The 20,138-nt window shown below is 34.9% G+C and overlaps 1 protein-coding gene across 1 annotated transcript; it reads right to left on the bottom strand.

Annotated features, from left to right (window-relative positions):
• LOC117326615 (scavenger receptor class F member 1-like) lies at nucleotides 1-18,969 on the bottom strand. Its single transcript, XM_033883374.1, has 17 exons — nucleotides 18,840-18,969; nucleotides 16,127-16,264; nucleotides 15,535-15,672; nucleotides 13,771-13,908; nucleotides 10,475-10,615; nucleotides 9,502-9,663; nucleotides 8,753-8,846; nucleotides 8,063-8,127; nucleotides 6,622-7,100; nucleotides 5,940-6,027; nucleotides 5,501-5,571; nucleotides 4,750-4,786; nucleotides 4,436-4,533; nucleotides 3,762-3,890; nucleotides 3,053-3,201; nucleotides 2,403-2,538; nucleotides 1-1,943 (listed from the first exon to the last, which is right to left on the bottom strand). The coding sequence occupies exons 1-17, from the start codon at nucleotides 18,967-18,969 to the stop codon at nucleotides 1,884-1,886; spliced, it is 2,253 nt and encodes a 750-aa protein (XP_033739265.1). The 3' UTR covers nucleotides 1-1,883.
• Between the last annotated feature and the right edge of the window lie 1,169 nt (nucleotides 18,970-20,138).

The following is a 20,138-nucleotide window of genomic DNA, read 5'->3' as shown; positions in this document are numbered from 1 at the left end:
CTGTTACGTCGGGAGTTCGAGGCGCGGTCAACGTCTTCTTTAGTCGTTCGTGTTAAGATATATACGAGATGTTAAAAATAAAGACTGTGCATTGTTCATAAAACTTTTATTTATCGTAGATTTAAAGTTATAACAATACAGTATATTAAAATGGTAAATCCAGGTATGTGTTTACATAGCTATACATATGATGATTGGCATATCATCGTAGTGTAAATAAATATATAAAGATATAAATAAACGTTTGCGTTGTTATATAACAAACATTCATTATAAGGTAAAGTGTACATATATCGTGTTATAATATATAAAAAAATATCGCAGACTGGGGAATATTACAATTGAAATTGAACATTTAGCTATACATGCATTCAATGGTAACGCAAACATATACTGAAAAATAGTCTGTTCAAATAAGTTGAATGTTGACTTTAAACAGTGTGGTATATACTGCCTTATTCCCGCGTTCAATCAAGTTATATATTTACTTGAACATAGAAATGCTATTTAAATCCTTCCATAAATAGCACACGGTGTTTATCCTTTTAACACACGGGCTCTCAAAACTCAACATTCACACAAAAATTCAAACTGAAGTTAAAAAGATATTTTTTGAATTTTCTTTTAAATAAGTGTTAGGTTTAAAAAAAACCTTTTGAAAAAATTGTCAAATACTGAAAAATAGGGCACAGTGACATAATTTTACATCTTTTCTATTTTGGTCGCAAATACTTCGAAAAATGACCAAAAAACTTCCATGAACCACACACTAGCAACTTTTCAACGATACTCTTGCCTCATATTGGGATCATATCGAAATCCGACGAAACTTTGTAGCAATAATGAACAGTTGATATAATTCTAATCTATATTCAGCTGGTTGTGGTAATCTCCAATACTGAATTTTGTATCAGCTCAAACAGTGACACCCTGGGACCTTTGACCCCTGAATTTTCTATGAGCTGTGAGAGAATCTGATGTTTTAAATAACATACCATATGCAACTAACGTTATAGTCTCTTGCAGCAAAATAGTACACTTATCACTGAGGGGCCGCAGAATACCCTTCTTTATCACATCGTTTAATGGGTATAATACAAATTAATACAATGTTACGAAAAAATACATGCATTGATATTTCATGAACTCTGTCTAGCAGTGGATATCACTTAACGTTCATTTGATGACGTCATTATACATGACGTCACGATGTTTACTTTGAGTAAACACATGAAATTGTCTCCTATAAGAGAGAAATCTTTGTTTTAAACAAGCATTTGTATATCAAATACAAACCAGCATTATTGCTAAATTTCTTTCAAGTTTTAACGACATACGGACAAGAACATTTTGCGTTATAAACGACAATACTGGCGGTGATGCCATCGTGCTCAATGTAAAAGACTAGATAAGAATGTCCTTTGTGAATATATTATTACCGTCATATCTCAAATTGAAATGACTGTTAAATTGTTTTGCTTGATTAAATATGCATATTTTATTTGTTATCCTAACTGATGATGAAGCGTAATGTAAAATATAAAAACACTAACGAATAGAAATTATAGATTGTCCTCAGAAAGTAATGATTTTCAGTAAGCTTCCATAGTGGTCCTTACATGTATTAAATGCAGTGCAGTACATTTCAATCACATCACCTCTTCACAGAATTCCATTACACAATCATTGATTGAGTTTCTGGGACATTGTGTCTTAAATGAAATTTGACGTATGACCCATACACATTTGCAATGATTAGTGGTGACTGCATGTAATTGGTTCTTCGCTAATTAATATCGAATCTGATGATGAAGATCAATTTATTTCTGATAGCCTCAAACTTGCTAGCTTGCTGTCATTTTTCTAGTACCATTAACTTAAGATTAACCAGTCGCATTAGGCAGTCCCTCCGCCAAGGCCTCGTGAAGACAGATGTACTGTTGCTGAAACACAGAAATACGGATAGTTAAACTGGGTTGTAGACTAAGCTGTCAGTCTTTATTATTAACTCAACGACACATTAAGTGGAAAAGTGATATGTAAAATCAACTATATATAACATCACCATTAGACTTTCATACAAAAGCACCTCCAAAAAATTCTGTATTGAATATTTCTATACATTTGTGTATATTTTCACGCTATATACTTCAAACGTAAATATATTCGCGGTGAACTTATTTTAGCGCTTTTCGCGTTGAAAATCTTCGGCTAAATTATGCTAATTGAACTTTCTGTGCATTGTTTTCTATGGTAAGCACTTTTAGTGCGATAATTCATAATTACGCTAATTTGTTTAGATTCTGTTATCCGCAAAATTTTCAGTACGCTAAAATAGGCAAGTTTACATTATGCAGTGATGCAACTTATACTTACAAAAACGACAAACCGGAAACACTTACCACTGTCTGTATCATGTTCATTCGGTCTTTCCTCATTTTCAGTGTATACTCGTACACATCTAGGGAGGCAGCGTAACGGCCATGCTTCGTTAGGGCATCCAGGGCGATGTAAGTGCCAGTCCTTCCAACTCCGGCGCTGTAACACAAAACAAGACTTGCATAGGCAAAGCTAAAATTATTCCGACCTTTCCAGCGGTTTTATACACCCAGATATTAACGAAAACGGCCAATTTCCGAGTTCTGAGTTCAATTCATCACTGAAATTTATCCCGCGTTTGTTGGGGGAGGTAGCGCGCCAACACGGGAGATAGAGCTAGAATGGGAGGCAAGCTGTTGTCTCATTGTTGTCACGATATTGTCACATTTCTGCTGTGTGCTGGGCTGTAATACGGCAACGAGAAATCTTCATAAATTCGTTAAATATCCATGTATGGAAGATGTAAAATTCTTTTCGCTACCAAACATGAAAATATGAATATTCGAATTCGAGTCGACATATGGTGCTTCGATGCAGACATGTGTATGATAAAGCATTAATTTATCATGCATTTCTGCTGGTAATTTGAAAACAAAAAACCTTTTTGAACAATGCAGGATACATAGAAAATGTAGCAATTGTTGGACTACAGCTTCCTGTTGGTAGGCGTTACCTGCAATGAACGACTTCCGGGCCCTGTAGTGGTGTCTGAATATTGCTGGAACTACTATGGAAGCTGAGCAGCTGCTCAACGGTAGGGGTTCCGTGATCTGGCCATGTCGTAAAGTGCAGCTGTTGTATCGTCCTAGTCATGGTCTCATCCTGATATTTAAAAGTCAGTAAACAAACATGTCAAACTTTACCAACATCAGACTTTCCGCAAAGTGTCAATTCAGATAATGTACTTATTCCGGAACCATTGTTCTACACTAATGTCGTTATGATATCAGACGCATTGTTTTCTCAACTAAATATTAGTGTTTTTATACATAAATATTTAGACTATTTCAAATATTAGGTACTAACTCTCGCCAGAATGATACGCCTTTGGACAGTCATTTTTGACAATGGAAGGGAGTGGAAGCTGTTTGAAGATGATTCAAAACCCAACATTCGACAAGCAACAATCAGAATTCGAAAATATGCATCTCGACATTATAATTCGAATTCTGAATTTCGAAACCAACTTGACAAAGCTGTGTGTTTGTAGTAGGATTTGGGACCATGGGGCTTATCGAAAGTAGGCCATAGGCCTGGTTGGTGTTGTAACCATGTTTGTTTTATTGATCTGGTGTGGGGAAGTTGTATGAATGTTGTTAGATAATGGACTTGTTGTGAAATGGCTGTCAAATGTGGGACAATTGTCTCGTGTATAACATTACCTGGGCGCGATGTAGCTGAATCTCACGGACACTAAAACACTTGCCCTCCTTTTCAGACACCGTTTTGACTACGTACGATCCAAACTGGGAGGATTCTGACACGTTGGGCCAGTACTGGTGACATTTTGGCTATACAAATACAAATATTTATAACACTTGGAAAACAACAACAATAACCATGCTGTAAATATAATGTTATGGTAAACAATTATCTGAAATATATCAAGATGCTGTAAATCACTTACATTTCTCATTGGATTTATTTTCGCGGTAATACGCGTGAAGAGTCAATCGCAAATTCAAATTCTTCGCGGTTATTGGTACATGAATGAAAATAACACCTCTCGATGACGGCCAATCTAACGGTTACCGATATAGATAGGAGTCTTGCGGAGTCCATGACGCTTCTAATTCATCATTCGCGAGTTCAAAATCATTTCTAGATCTGAGTTCGCGAATATGTCTGTAGAGGTAAGTTCGCGAAACAAAGTACTCACAAAATCTTAGTGATTTACAGTAAGTAATTGCATTTTAAAAGGTAGACTGGAAAGTGTATTCACAGAAGATGAAAAAAAAGAAATAGGAATAGGCTGTTGTTAAATTATTACCCCTATATTATTTGATTGTCATTATATATAATTAGTAATAATTACTGGTATTAATGTAACTCTTACCCGCCCCAGCTCTATGAGGTTCGCCAACATGATCACTTTTCCAGTGTTGTTTTCCCAAATCATCTGCCAGAAGTCGGCCACCGTGTCGTCTTTCGGTCCTGAAATGTACACATAGGATTATATTGTGTATATACTTGAAGCAGCAATGAGACAGGTATCTACTTAATAACTTTCACAATTGGAGACGGGTTTCCGTTTAAACTGATTTGTACGTTTTTCTGTAAAAGTTTTCATTATAAAACTTTGAAATTAGATACACGTGCAATTTACATTTGTATTTGTGATATGTATACTTCAATAATTTATACACAAACCTTGCGTGGCGATGTACTGTCGCTCGCTGTCTATTCCCTGTAACACAATAATGCACGATATAAGCAATAATGCATGATCTAAACAATGATGCACGATATAAGCAATAATGCATGATCTTAACAATGATGCACGATCTAAGCAATGGTGCATGATCTAAACAATGATGCATGATATAAGAAATGATGCATGATCTAAACAATGATGCATGATATGATAAATGATGCATGATCTTAACAATGATGCATGATCTAAGCAATGGTGCATGATATAGTATGCGCTGTATGTTTATGTTTATCACATAATAACGAAAATCCTTTTGTCAATTTAGGATAAACATTCTTAGGTTGTCCTGTCTTCTGAATGATATAGACAGATTTCTTTCAAGATCTTGTTTTCAGTAATGGAAGAAAAAACGTATGTCAAGTATAAAAAGGGACTAGCATTGAAGAAAATAATGCATCTCAAATACCATGTACATAGTAAAAATCTACATCAGTATGTGAAGTCGAGACAACAGTTTGAAACTGGATCAGTTATACATCTAATCAAATTTGTAAAAGTTCCAACGATTGCATGAATAAGACAAATAAGTATTTTGGATAAACATTTGGAAAACGTGTTCATAACAATGGAAGAAAAATTCGTTTCATGAATTAAAAAATATATAGGACATGTCCTTTAAACATAGTAATGGGAGATATAAATAATATAGGTGTCATGATGACGACTGGTTTCTCCTATTCAACTCACATCAATATAACTTGCGTTGATGTAGTCATTCCCACCGCCGTCTTTCTCCAGTACAACCCTTGAATGATCATCTTTAATAAAGTAAGAAATATGTGCATGATTTTAATTAATTAGCAATTCAAAAAATTACATATCAGCAAATCAAGATGTGTGCACATACAAAACAAATTCGGGCATGTCATTGAAGACTAGAAGCGCCATCCCTGACAGATATATAAGACTTAGCAGTATATAATTTACTGGACATTAGAGAATATACTGATTGTCTTAACATACACAACTTCATAATTTACAGAAAGTTACAAACATAAAAAAAAAACCTTAAGATCCATGTTAGTAATATATTTGTCCAACATAAACTTATAATGTAATATCAGTATAGTAACACAAGCAGGCTGGTTCGAAACTTCACTAGAACGACCAGTTGTGGATTACTTACAGGGAAGGATGTTTCGGAATCTATTCTTCGACTTATTTTCTGGCTTTTTGCCAACTTCAACAGGAAGTTTCGCTCCTTCGGGTAAATTCTAAAGAGAAAGAAATGACCTGTTAATCTAGAGTAACTCTCTACTTTGTACGTGTTCTACAGTACTTAGTTGTATGTCTGTATAATTGAGTGGCTCATTTAGAAGTGAAAACACCTGCAGTATAAACATGGAATACTTCTTTGGATATGATAAATTTGTAGTTTGAAAATAATATCGTGACCCACATTATTTTGTCACGGTTTTGTTACATTGCTTGACAAATATACGAGTTATAACTGCCTATTACGCAGGGAAATCGATGACATGAGTGCGCTTTCATTAAGGCAAATTTCTGAATCATTATCTAATTTTTGCCATGAAGGAAGACAAAGAAAAACATTTGAACATATGATCATGTTTTTCACATGAAGTGGTTTAGCAAAATAACCATAACTAACGAATAATAAAACATTCCAATAAGGAAATTTAAATTCCACATTACTCGTTACCTGGCCTATGTGATGTGAGTATAAGAAACATCAGGTAGATAGTTATAGCTTTATTTTCTATTGGACGCAAATGGTTTCCTGACGAAACACTCTTAAACAATAGAAGGAAATATTATTAATTTACTTTCACTTATAAAAAACTTACCTTAAATTCGTTTGCCAAATTCCCACACTCCTTCCTATTTTTAACGGTAGTCACAAATCCTGACAGTAAAATTCTTGTCCCAACGATTTCCGGTAGTACAAATCCATATGTCATGGCAGTGGGCAAGTCGGAGGTCCCGTCCGTGCCAGACGTAGCCGCCGGTGTTGCCGCCAACCCCGCCGTTGCTGACTCAGAACCAGTACCACCTACATCAGACTTGCCAACATCCCCATCAGGGTAATCTTCATCATTGTCGTTCTCTGTATCAACATCAGCATCCCTCTCCTCCTTCTCGACGAGTATTTCTGTCGGTGGAGGAACGGGTTCAGGTTCTTCCTCTACTGCGTCTAGTTGATTATCAACAAGAGCAGCCTCATCATCTGTGGCGACGTCGACCAGAGGTGTCTCAGCTATGTTGGGGCTACCAGTGTCTCCATTTGCTTCAGCAGTTATGTCCTGATAAGGAACACTTGCCCCGACTTGCAGAAAGAATACCAAATGGTGTTAGACTAAAGTTAGTACATATTAGTTGACATAACGTATAGTAATCATACCGTACATATGTAAACCCAAACGCGCCGCAATTATTGTCATTATTCCAATTATACATAATGGTGTATATATCTCAAATATTTTAATTGGGCCGTTACTCATACAGGCGTGAATCGTCATTGTATTCATATATCATGTACAATCTACCAGAGAACAGTTCATTGATTTCCTCTATGTGTATTACCGATATGGACAGGTGTGTACCGAAGACTTATTGACATGGTGTAACTTGTAAACATAATGCTATCGGAGGGAACTAACTTAATCGGTGCACGTTTCTGATTTAGAATTTAAATTCAGTTCAACAAAAATAAACAATAAATAAAAAGATAAATAAAATACCACAAAATAAATAAATAAAAAAAAAAAAAAAAACAACGAAAATACGAAAACAACAACAATAACAACAAAAACAATAACATCAGGCATACAGAAACGACTTGCGAACCTATACACAGAAATAGGAATCGAAACCAGATGTTAGGTAATTATTTCTTAAACGACATGTTTGGAACAATTGAAATTGTCCTTTGGAAATTATTCTAAATTTATTAAAAGCATGCTACATCCACGTGTTCACACCCATATCTAAATCTAAAACTCCTAAAAGTAAATCAGCCACCATATTTTAGATTTAAATCTATAAATATTTTTCATATTAATAGAGCATGCTATTCAGTTTAACAGAAATATTATATTGTATATTTTTCTGGTAATACAGTTGACACTGCCCCATGGAATAAGATTCAAATATTCAAAACTTCATCGTTTGTGCTTTAACATTGCCTGGAATTAATTTCTTAAATAAAGTTAATAACTAAATTATGTATCCTCCATGATATTTATTGAATGCCATTTGCTGGTGATCATACAATGGTAAAATGCCTACCTCTGATAGCGTGTTCCTCAATACCAAACGCCCTCGGGACCCTCTTTCGTTCCTTAAGTGTCCGTCTGTGTGTATAAAACGTAATTAATGATTATAAGTCTGATATAAATCACTACCCCTAATGTATGTGTCCTTCGAAATGACGATTTAACGGTATCCATTGTTTAAATCATTATTAACACAGACCGGTACATGATAATTGTAATTCATTGTTATGCTCCGGAATAGGTCACACTGAATACATACCGATATGTTCTGTATAGAATTATATACTGTCGGTGTAGTGAGTATATAATCATTCGTAAGACAAAAATCACCCAAACAGCCCTTACGTTGATTCCATTGACACGTTATCACCAAATATTTGCTTGAAAATTTGAGATTTTCATGCCGTTAAAAAAGAGAGAGAGAGAGAGAGAGAGAGAGAGAGAGAGAGGAAATATATTTTACCGTTATGTTGAGCGTTCAAGTTCTTTTTCCATTGATCAATTACTTATACAGCAATCAGTGTTTGTAAATAAAATGACGATTGACATTTTGTTGTTTAAAATGAACAGGTAAATCAATAATATCGCGCGTGGACTCTGAAATCAAACTTTTAACTTTCTTTTTCAGAAACAGATGTTATCTAAAACAGAGAGAGGTATTTGCCGTTTAAAACAGTAATACAGATAAAAGTCAATAATTTACCGTCTCAAGCAACACAGGACCACCAAAAATGCCATCAGGAACAGAATGCCCGCTATGATGTAAAGAACCAGTTTGGTTTGCTCTCGCCAATAATCTGCAAAATTATCAGAGTTTTGTGTAAAAACAGTCATAAGTATATAATGTTTATTGCTTCAGTTTAGTTCAAATTATCAATCAAACACAATTTTCAATTATTTAAAATGTCATGTAAGGACGAGCGGATCGTCATTGTAGTAGCTGGTGACTACCATAGCATGCAATCGAGAGCAATTATGGTAAAGTGTCTTGCCCAAGAACACAACGACGACAGCACAGATCGGCCCGTTTGACTAGCGTAAAGCGAGGGTCTATACGGACGGAATAAAACATCTTGATGGGACTAAATGGGTATTCTCATGTAAATAAATATCTCATTTATCCATATATGTAAGGTAGGTGTTATGTCACTACAGACATGGTGTTAGGGCTAGATGAAACTCGGGCTACCCGTTTCTCTGCTTCCCTAGAAACACAAACCGACATGGTAGGGAGCGTCGAACCACGCCCCTCGGATCTTCACCCTGAGGTTACGTGGCCGGCGCTCTAGCCGACTACGCTAACTGGGCCCCTTAACATTTAATGTGATGAATTTTATCTCCAATTCTCAAAGAGTGCATTGGTTGCCAGGTTAATGCAGACAGACACAATTAACAGAAATCAAATAGTATGTGTTGATTATTTTGTGTTTGGATCAAATCTATTATTCCTACCATCAGGTGTTGTCACTACCACCGGGTCGGAGCATGAGTGTCCCTGATAACCTGTTACGCAACCGGAAGTACAGGTGGAATTGAACCGGTCACATTCTTGATTCACACAGTTCTCGGAGCACAATGACAGACATCCTTCACCATATCTTGTAGGAGGACAAGCTGAATACAATAAATCAATGTCATTATCGGCTGTGTCGGTCTTAACAAAGAGAAATAGTACATAAGATATTATCACTGTTATTAGGGATTCTGTCCTCCATAAACCTAATTTCAGTAACAAATTATAAATTGTACATTGTCAATTCGTGAAATTTCATGCTGATTTTTTCTCGGTGATTTCTTAAAGGTAAGTCGATCAAACACGCTTTGATTCCTAATCCTAACACCTAGATTCAATCTAAGTTAAATATTATTTATATTTCTACCACAATACCCCGTGTTATTCAACTCTCAGACCATCAGTTAATCATTACACCTGTTGGTTAACAATCTGTTTATACCACACGTGGTATAAACTCTGTACGCATTTTGATTGGTTAACATGGTGAACTTTGACCCAAGCTGCAATTGTTATTGACGTCATCAATAATCTAATGACGTCACATCACCGGGTCCCGGACGTCACCGGTACACTTTATTTGCATACGCGAATATTATACTTGGCCACGTTTCCCTTTGATTCAAGCCGATATTATTGTGGTAGAAACAGGTCACACGACTCGTGATTGTTGGATATGGAATTTATTTCACACTCGTAAGTTATTTTTTAAAAGTTGCAAAAAACAATCGCTAAAGCTCGTGTCTTTTGTAACTTTTAAAAAATAACTTACTCGTGTGAAATAAATTCCATATCCAACAACCACTCGTTGTGTAACCTCTATATATATCAACCCATTAAGTAAAATATTTATCATTTTATTATTTTAGAGACAAAATACAAGATGTTGAAGTTTGATTTATCGTTTCCGACCTTCGGTACACGTCGTTCCCGTCCATCCATTGCTACACAGGCCGTTCGGACACATTCCCGTGACTGGATTACATATGGCGTCCCGATAACAGTAGCCACATCTCATGGCACAATCCTGTCCATGCCACCAGCTATCACATGCTAGAAAAGAAGATATATCTATAAATTAATCACTCGAATATATTAGTGTGTTTATTCTTTATGATATTTCATATCATTTATTAAAGATTCAATTCTAAATAAAACGATTGCGGTACCGGTTCAAGATCTAGAAGTCTACAAATCAATACTGATAATTGAAATGGCCCAAAAAGTCCGTCATTGTTTTCTGTGTGTTAGAAACTTTTTTACGGATAATTCAAGGTCTGCGAAGTGTTTATTTAGGTTGTTGCTTGTCGAAATTTGTCGATTTTAGAAGCATACTATATCATGGACAGTTAACAACGCCGTTTTTCAGAATGGACAGGTTCTGAATATATCAGGATAAGACAGGGGTCCGTGTTGACAAGTTATACTTTATATCCTTGCAAACTCGGGAGTGAATTGCGAGAATGGTTATCGTTCTTACAACCATGTGGTGTTGCGTCTGACAACAACTGGATTACCTATGTATGAAAGTTCTTTCACGAAATATTGTCACTAATTTATACATGTTCCTTCCACTTAGCAACACATAAACATGCATTGTAATTAACTGTGCCTTGATTGGAATACGACAAAGACAGAAAATAACGAGTCAATTGTCATGTAGATTGACATAAGTTATCTTTGAGCCACCACATGCTTTGTTATTACCCAATAGCTACTTTGCCTTTCCATGCTAATTTCTCGATTTGTAGACTTTTAGGGGGAAACATGCAACTTGATGAAAAAGTTCAAAAATGTTACAGTTCTATGTAAATGTTAAGATGTTACAAGGAGAAGCCTAGTTTAGTTATGAAATTCTATCTACAAAAAAAGAAATTTATTTTGGGGGCATTTTATTTCACCACCATATGGAAATATTGACATTCTTTTGCATATAACCTTCCTTGCAATGAGATATTTTGATAGATATTAGATTAGGGAAGAATAAAAGTATGACCTTACCATGGAAGTGAAAATAATTACTACACATTATTATGATCTTCAATTTCATGACACAAAGGAGCATTATCTCCCTTGCATATTTTGTCACACGACTGTGTCGTTTTCCTGGTGTGACAGCTAAACAGGCTTCCTGACTAAGCATGTATCTAATATATTTCATTTATTTATTGTAATACTGCAAAAGCTGGATTGAGCAACACAGTTAAGCAGTACGAAATAACAAAAGATGGAATTGTTGATGGCTTAGCAATCCACTCTATTAAACATTGGTAGTTGAGTTTGGTTTCGTTCTGAGCGTTAAGCAAGAGTATTAAATTCACATGGCGCTACAGATTTCTTTTGGTAATACAGGTTATTGTTGGAAAGTGAATCCACGGAACAGAAACCTAAACTGTGTTATTTAAAAACGTCGTCGTCTTTATCAAAGAATTTTCTGATACGTACTGGTGGTACAAGTCAGGCCAGTGTATCCCTGGCGAACATCCTGTTGGACACACACCAGTCGTGTGGTCACAAGCTGCCCCTTCGTAACAGGATCCACATGTCCACGTACACGATGGACCGTACGTACCATTAATACAAACTGAAACAAAGTATCAATCATAATATATTGTTTATGAAAGAAATAATGTAAAATACAAAAAGATAGATACATTAGAGTAAAAAATGAATGGATTGGCATCATACAGCTGTTTCGTCTGTCAATGACTCGTTAGTGATGTTAGGGACATCATACAGCTGTTTCATCTATCTTTGTCTAATCAGTCATTTAAGGGACAGCATGCAGCTGTTTCGTCTTTCTAGGATTCATCAGTGATGTAAGGGACATCATATAGCTGTTTTGTCTTTCCAGGACTCCTCAATGATGTAAGGGACATCATACAGCTGTTTCGTCTTTCTAGGATTCATCAGTGATGTAAGGGACATCATACAGCTGTTTTGTCTTTCTAGGACTCGTCAATGATGTAAGGGATGACTTAGATGCCGAAAGAATTGTTAAAAGGTCTAGAAAGGGAGATTAATTGGACCTAAATGATTACATAATCAATATTAGATTTTTGAAAGAGTGTCAAGTATATTTTGAATTAAAAACGTAGCAGGTATGTTACGGCAAACCTCGGAAACTTAAGTCCCTCCAGTAACCCTAATCCCTATGCCTACAATCACAAAACTTAAACTTAGCCATCTAGACATAAAATATCCTTGCGATCGAACTAGAAAGGTAATTCTTTTACACCCCAATGTAGGCTCATGATATAAAACATAAGTCTATGTATCATTAGAAGATGATTTCTATTGGTTCAATGATATGATATTACTACATACCCTCATTACAGGCCACTCCCATCCAGCCTGGTAGACAGCCTATAGGAGGACAGACCCCGTCCGGATCCACAGGATTACAATAGCCGGTTAAACAATAACATCTCTTCTGACAGTTGTAGGAGAACGTACCGAGAGGGCACACTAGTAAGTAAACCGAAGAGCGTTATGGTGACGGAAACAATGAACAAATAAATAAATAAATAAATAAATAATAAAACATAAATAAATAAGTGATAGTTATCAAATAAATAAATAGTCTTTAACAAGTTTGATTTTTTTATTTTGAAAATCCTCATGATTTAAATAAAAATAAATCGTGGCTAGTTTGAAAAAAAAATATCATGAAGTTACACTTCATGTGAAATTCCGTTTATTACAGACTAATATGTTTTATCAAATATTCTTTAAAACAGCATTTGTTCACACTGATTTACTGTCTAGATCTGACAGCATTTGAATCCATGAAGCTATGAAATCACAACTGAAACGAGGGGAACCAACAACCAATTACAACAGCGATATATTTTATATATGTTTATAATAACTAATGTAATTGGTATTAGTAAACTAAAAACAGAGAAATTATAGATAATAGGTTTAACACAAGTAACAAGACTTCTGTCATATAATGCATCTGACGGTAGAAACAATTCAAATGCGTCTAAATTAACAAGAATAATATCTAAAATTTTCCCGGTTAAATAATTCGTAAGAGCAGTTGACATACTTTTTGCATTACGATACCTGAAATATTTGCATATCTAAAAATAGATCACCATACACAACAAATAAGCTGTTGATACTTTGTCCTTCCTTTACTGTCGTTTAACACATCCATTCGTTTGTTGACGTGGAATATTGAAAATAATGAAGATACTTACAGTCGCTGCACGTGGAACCATTCCATCCTGCCTCGCATTCGCCGTTAGGACACGCGCCAGATACTTTGTCACATGCTGTGTTGTTCCTACAGTTACATATTCCTGTACAGTCTTGTCCAAAGAAACCAACGTTACACTCTTCAATAAAAAATGAAGAAAAGGTAGATTGTTCGTTCGGTTCGTTCGGACATCAGAAACATGAATAATTTCTATTTATGAAATGTATGTCCTAACGATGATTACATGAGTATTTGTGCCATCATGTAATGAAATTAACGCCGAAAATGTACAAGAAAAATGCGTATCGTGTACAAATACCGTATGTCTATGAAGTAATCAGGGATACTTCGGGTCGAATTAAGATTTTTTTTAGGGCTAAATACTCGAAGAAAAACGGCCTTAATAATGTAAAGATAATAACGTTTACTACTTGGAAAAAATACATATTTTCCAGTAAGTTTAACATTGCCGACCTAAATTTATTCAAACGAAGGAATGTCCCTTTAAATTATTGTTATTAATTCGAAGTCAAACGTGTTCGATGCCAGTTGATACACCACACTAGTCCTCATTTCAACCTTGATTTGACCTAGTTTCGCTAAGCGGTGTGGTCGATGAATCAGAAGACTCTTAGTCTTCCGCAACGTCTGGGTCCATTAAAGTGATTAAACTAATACAAGTTTAACTACAATTTTAAAATCCTAATAAAGTCATATCTGATTGACTAATTTGACAAAATATTATGAAACTATAACACTCGTAAGCCTCTTCCTACCAGGCTACTTTAAGGAAGACTTACACAGGTTTTAAAGCGAAGGAAGGAGTCAAGCAATTGAGCTAATTATCTTTTGAACGTCATGACCCCTAGTCTTCTCATCGCACTTTTGCAGGGTCTCAATGTATTTTTTTCTATTCTTATTTTGTTTTATGAATTTTGAGGACGAATTTACTGTTGTTTCCAACAGGTTGTATTAATACATGTAGAATAGACAAATATACATATGCAGCCTGACCAACATACCTCATCACTAGATAATTGTGTGTTTGTTTTACCAGAAAGGTAACACATAAACATAATGTGAATACTCGAAACAAAATAGTTCCTCAAACTTCAACAGTTCATTCTATTTTTAGAAACTATGAATACAGTGTAATGACTTTATATTTTTTTTTGAACAAATGTTCCAAGAGAGTAGATAGAAATACGTTTGAAAGTACAAACAAAAGATGTTATCGATAATCTGTATATTCAGCATATGTAAAAGGGATGTGCAGCGATACGTATACATTTTTGTATAATGCTAATCACGATCTCATTAACTCAGCTGATTTAGCATGCTACTTTATCTCAGGAATATGTTCCCTGTTATTTCACACCTTTTTTCATATTGCACTGACGCTTCAGAACAGTACAAAGCAAAGTTATGATGCTGGTATGTATATATGTATGATGTGACATACGATCTCTAGTACTCAGCTGATTTAGCGTGCTACTTCATCTCATTATCAGGAATATGTTTCCTGTTCTTTCAAACATCTCTTCTCATATTGCACTTACGTTCCAGAACTTGGCAAAACAAATTCCTGAATTTGGTTTTTTAACATGTACAGTAATAAAATGGTTATGCCTTTTTATGCCTTGTTAGGCATGTCACCATACAATTTATTTATGCCTTGGCATGTCACCATATAATTTATTTATGCCTTGGCATGTCACCATATAATTTATTTATGCCTTGGCATGTCACCATACAATTTATTTACCTGTTTTACACATCAGTCCTGTCCAGCCAGGCTCACACGAATCAGGACACACCCCCGATATGAGCTCACACGCCATACCGTTTTTACAGGCTCCACAAGTCTGGGCGCAGTTAGTTCCATATGTACCGTTCGTACAATCTGTTGACGAAATACTTCAGGCATTAAGTTATAGTTAACACGACTTTGGGATCTATATCGTCATTGGTACATCGCTTTGTTACAATCTTTTAATTTTTTTTTTTTTATTTATTTTTTTATTCCACAGCGTAAAAAAATATTCATATAGCTATCAAATTAAAACGCATTATCTAATCTGCTATACATGTTATTCACATATAAAACCGACCTTCCTTGCATTGAGGATTTATGCATTTAAAGTTAACTTGACTTTTGGATCCATATCGTCTTTGATAAATCGCTTTGTTTCGATCTTTTTAAAGTTTTTTTTTTCGTTTTTTTTTTTTTTTTTTTCGTTTTTTTTTTTTTTTGTTTTGTTTTTGCGTGGTTCAATAGCGTAAAAATCATTCATATGGATCTTAAATTAAACCGCATTGTCTAATCTACCATACATGTAACCACAGATTAAACCGACCTTTTCTGCATTTAGGCTGTTGATATCCATCCTCGCAGTCGCCTGGACATCTACCATCAATATGGTCACATGATTGGCCCCCAAGGCAATAACCACATTGCTGACTACAACCAGCTCCATAGAATGACGAGTTGCATGCTAATATAGAAAGTGTAATAATCCATCAGTTATCATGAAAGTTAATTTACTATAGAAATATCTACATATCACATATTCAATCCATTGTTCCTGTCATTTACTATCTGAACATAAGAACTGGTTTCTGACGTCATTTATAGGGGCATTCCTTTGTTTGAATAAAGTTTAGGTCATCAAAATTAAACTTACTGGAAAGTATGTATCTTTTACCAGTAGTAATAGTTATAATCTTTACATTAATAAGGCAGTTTTACTTTCAAGATAAAGTCCTGAAAATTCTTAATTCGACCCGAAGTATCACTAATTACTACAAGACATACGGTATTTGCATACGATACGCCTTTTTCTGGTACATTTCGGCGTTAATTTCATTACATGTAGGCACAAACACTCATATAATCATTGTTCGGACATAGATTTCATCAATAGAAATTATGCATGTTTCTGATGTCCAAACAAAGGAATGCCCCTTTGAACAGTTTTTTCTAAGCTCCTTAAAGTATAAGAATTTTGCTACCTAATGATGGTGAAGAAATATCATTTTCATAAATGCAATTTTTAAAATTATCAACTTGTAATTATATATTGATTTTTGTTTATTGTTTAAGCTTAAATGATAGTTAATCAGCTTTTGTTTGTTTAATTTTACGTCTGATATGTATAAACCTTCGCTACACGATTGACCCTGCCATCCATCATCGCAACCAGCGGGCTCTATACACACTCCATTTACATGGTGACAACCGCCAACTTGACAGTGGCACGTCGTTGTACAGTTGTCGCCAAACTGACCAGCATCACACACTAATGACAAAATAAATCGGTAACTGTATTAAATAATGGATAGATAAGTGTTAAAAACATGTATTTTATAGCCATTACATTTCCATTGAAAAATGTTCATCTCCGACAAAGAGTAAATATTTAAGCATTTATGAAAATTGTTTGCAAACTATGAATCCGGGTAGCTTCAATAGCAGTACTGTAATGTCACATATTTTTCGCGGCATTTTCGGATTTATTTTCATAGGGGTATGCTTTTTTTTCAACCAATCAGAAAGCCGCATTCTGTGCGTACAAACAATGCCAAAATTGATTATGACCAGATGAAAATAAGAAAAGGCTGATACATTTCTTTTTTAATAACCCCCCCCCCCCCCCCCCCCCCTCCAAAGTTACATACTTTACGCTATTACCACACTACAATCGTTCGAGTTTCTGTTATATCTTTAAATGTAAAGTGAATAAATAAGTTTCGGTTCTCTAAACGATCCTTTGTGGCCATTGTAAGCATTTTTATTTGATAAGATATATTTCAATACTTTTTGTGCCGGCGATTTAACATCTTCAAATAAGTATATCTTCTGCCGTTCCATTGCTAAAGAAATTGAATGTATACTAGTACTTTCGTAACAAAAAACATCTTTCAATATTTCTCCTTCATAAAAATGACCTTTGAACAAACGTATGTTAATCAAGAAATGCTGGTAACCCGTGCGAGTTTATTTAGGAACATTGATGATTTCAATCCGAGCTTAATAAATCCACACTGATTATTATCACAAAATATCGATGAAAAAATATGAAAGTTTCGTTTACCCTGAATATTACGACAAAAATGCGATTTTGTTTGTATGTTGAAATAAGTACTGTACGATAGTGATAAGTTAGCGTACAACAATCATCAATATCTCTTTAACTACCATTATGACAGTGAAAACAAGGCATTGGAAGGTATTTTTGATTAATTCATTTATTTCTGTCACCTTAAATGGATATCGTAGACCTCAAGCTTTTGTTTTCAATTTATCTTATTCCAAAATTGCTTTGACGACTTTACCTACCGTCACTACACGACTCTCCCATATATCCTGCCTGACATATTTCTATGTCACACTTGCCGGTAACATGATGACAACCACCGGTTTGGCAGTAACAGTTTTGGGAACAGGCGTCACCAAAAGTCCCACTTGGACATTCTGAAAAGAAACCGACTTTGAGCTGGCAATACATCCAGTGCCTTCCTTTATCGGGTTCGTACCAGTAATAATGGAACGTAATTGAATATCACGCGAGTTCCCAAGATGGCGGCCGTCGCTCACTTCAAACATCTAAAACGATTATTCTCCTTTTTCTAGAGCGTAACAAAATTCAAAATCAATACCTGAATAGTTACTTCAAACATTGTCTAATATAGTGTATAAAAAAATCATCGCAAATGGAGAGTTCCCGTCTCGTTTTTAACAAAAAGTAGTTTTACATGGCAAATGAAGGAAATCACAGTTCCGCCATCTTGGATCCCAGTAGTACGTTTACAAACCGATCCACGATAACCGACTCGGTATTGCTGGTACAGTGCGTTCAATTATGAGTATAGCAGATCTGTACCGGTACAACTGGTACAAACCGGATACAGAAAGGCACGGACAGTCAAAAATTACTTACTGATGTTTAGGCGTTGTCTTATTTTAGTGTTTTAATTTCTCGTGAATTAATTCTTCCCGTTGTTTTTGTATATTACCATGCCAATTTGTAGAGAAAACGTAAGAACAATATATGTATGTCATAATGTTACCTGTGTCGCATTTGTCAGTTTGGTAACCAGGTGCACAGCCGTTAGAACAAACCCCGTCCACGGGGTCACAGGAGGCGTTGTCCTTACAGTAGCCACAAGTGTTAAGGCAGTTCAGACCATAGGTGTACATGTTACACTCTGTAATAGGGAGAGCGGTATCAGAATCAGGGACGAATATGACTTTTCTTTATCCATATTGAGAGAAAACGGATATTTTAGGATCAGTATAGGTACGCATCCATTTGACCTTCATGTTAATATTGATACACTTCAAAACAAATCTCCCATCCGGGCACACAAGCGTGATCAAGTTGACATAACTAACTTCGCCATTGTTGTAAAATAAATAAAGTTAACTAAAAAAAAAAAAAAAGAAGAAAAAAAAAAAAACCCAACAAAATAACAAACAAAAAAACAAGAAAAAAAAAAAATACAAAAAACAACACAAAAAAATCTTAAGATTTTTTTTTTAGAAATTATGTTTAACGCAGGTGAAGGAATCGTCTTTAGAACCAAAATGTACCGCTATCCCCTCTGAAATAGACACAAATGCGTTGTATTTTTCGTCTCGTTTTAGGATTCTTAGTATAATCTGGAATGTATTGACTATAGTAAAAGAGAAAACTTAAAATATGTACAGTTATATATAGTACATTTGTACATCATGCCTGTAATATCATAAACAGCTACTATTTGTAACCTTTATTCATTTCTCACCTTCATTACAGAATATAGTCTGCCATCCAGGTGCGCAGCCATTGTTGCAATATTCAAATGGACAACTCTCATTGTTAAAACAGTGACAAGTTTCATTGCAGTTATATGAAAATTTATTCCCGGGACATTCTAAAAGTAGAAAATAGTAAATTATATCATCATCCAGCGATTTTTTTTTAGCGACATAATGAACCTTTTAAATTAATGTATGGCATCAGACAGAAGATTTGATCAGTTTAACTTTAATGTATTTTGCGACGGCAATATACCACTCCAGATATAAAATCCAGGCACAGATTATTAATACAGCACTTGATAATGAATTTTTACTTGAGATCGACAACAGCCTGGTGAATGCTGGGGAATTTCTCAAACTGATTATTCCATATATAATCTGATAATGTGTAATGGAAGTTTGTACTATGATGTAAAGTTAAATAAAATTAATTGTTTACCGAACAAAAAATATTTCTAGGTACACTACTTGGCAAACTTTTTAAATTTTTTTTTTCATCCTTAATAAATGCACCGAGGCATTATATCACGGCTGATATACTTTGTATATTAACATAAGGTAAAAAA

This window comes from Pecten maximus, chromosome 4 (genome assembly GCF_902652985.1).
Source record: "Pecten maximus chromosome 4, xPecMax1.1, whole genome shotgun sequence".
NCBI lineage: Eukaryota > Metazoa > Mollusca > Bivalvia > Pectinida > Pectinidae > Pecten > Pecten maximus.
This window is presented reverse-complemented; position numbering and strand designations above follow the sequence as displayed.

What these genes read in the sequence shown, in the direction of transcription:
- LOC117326615 (XM_033883374.1), bottom strand. Translation starts at nt 18,969, where the DNA reads ATGTACACCTATGGTCTGAACTGCCTTAACACTTGTGGCTACTGTAAG. An exon ending in AGGACTGATGTGTAAAACAG is followed by an intron (nt 13,909 to 15,534) that starts GTAAATAAATTG and finishes TTTTTATTGAAG; the next exon opens with AGTGTAACGTTGGTTTCTTT. An exon ending in CCGGAAGTCGTTCATTGCAG is followed by an intron (nt 2,539 to 3,052) that starts GTAACGCCTACC and finishes TTTGTGTTACAG; the next exon opens with CGCCGGAGTTGGAAGGACTG.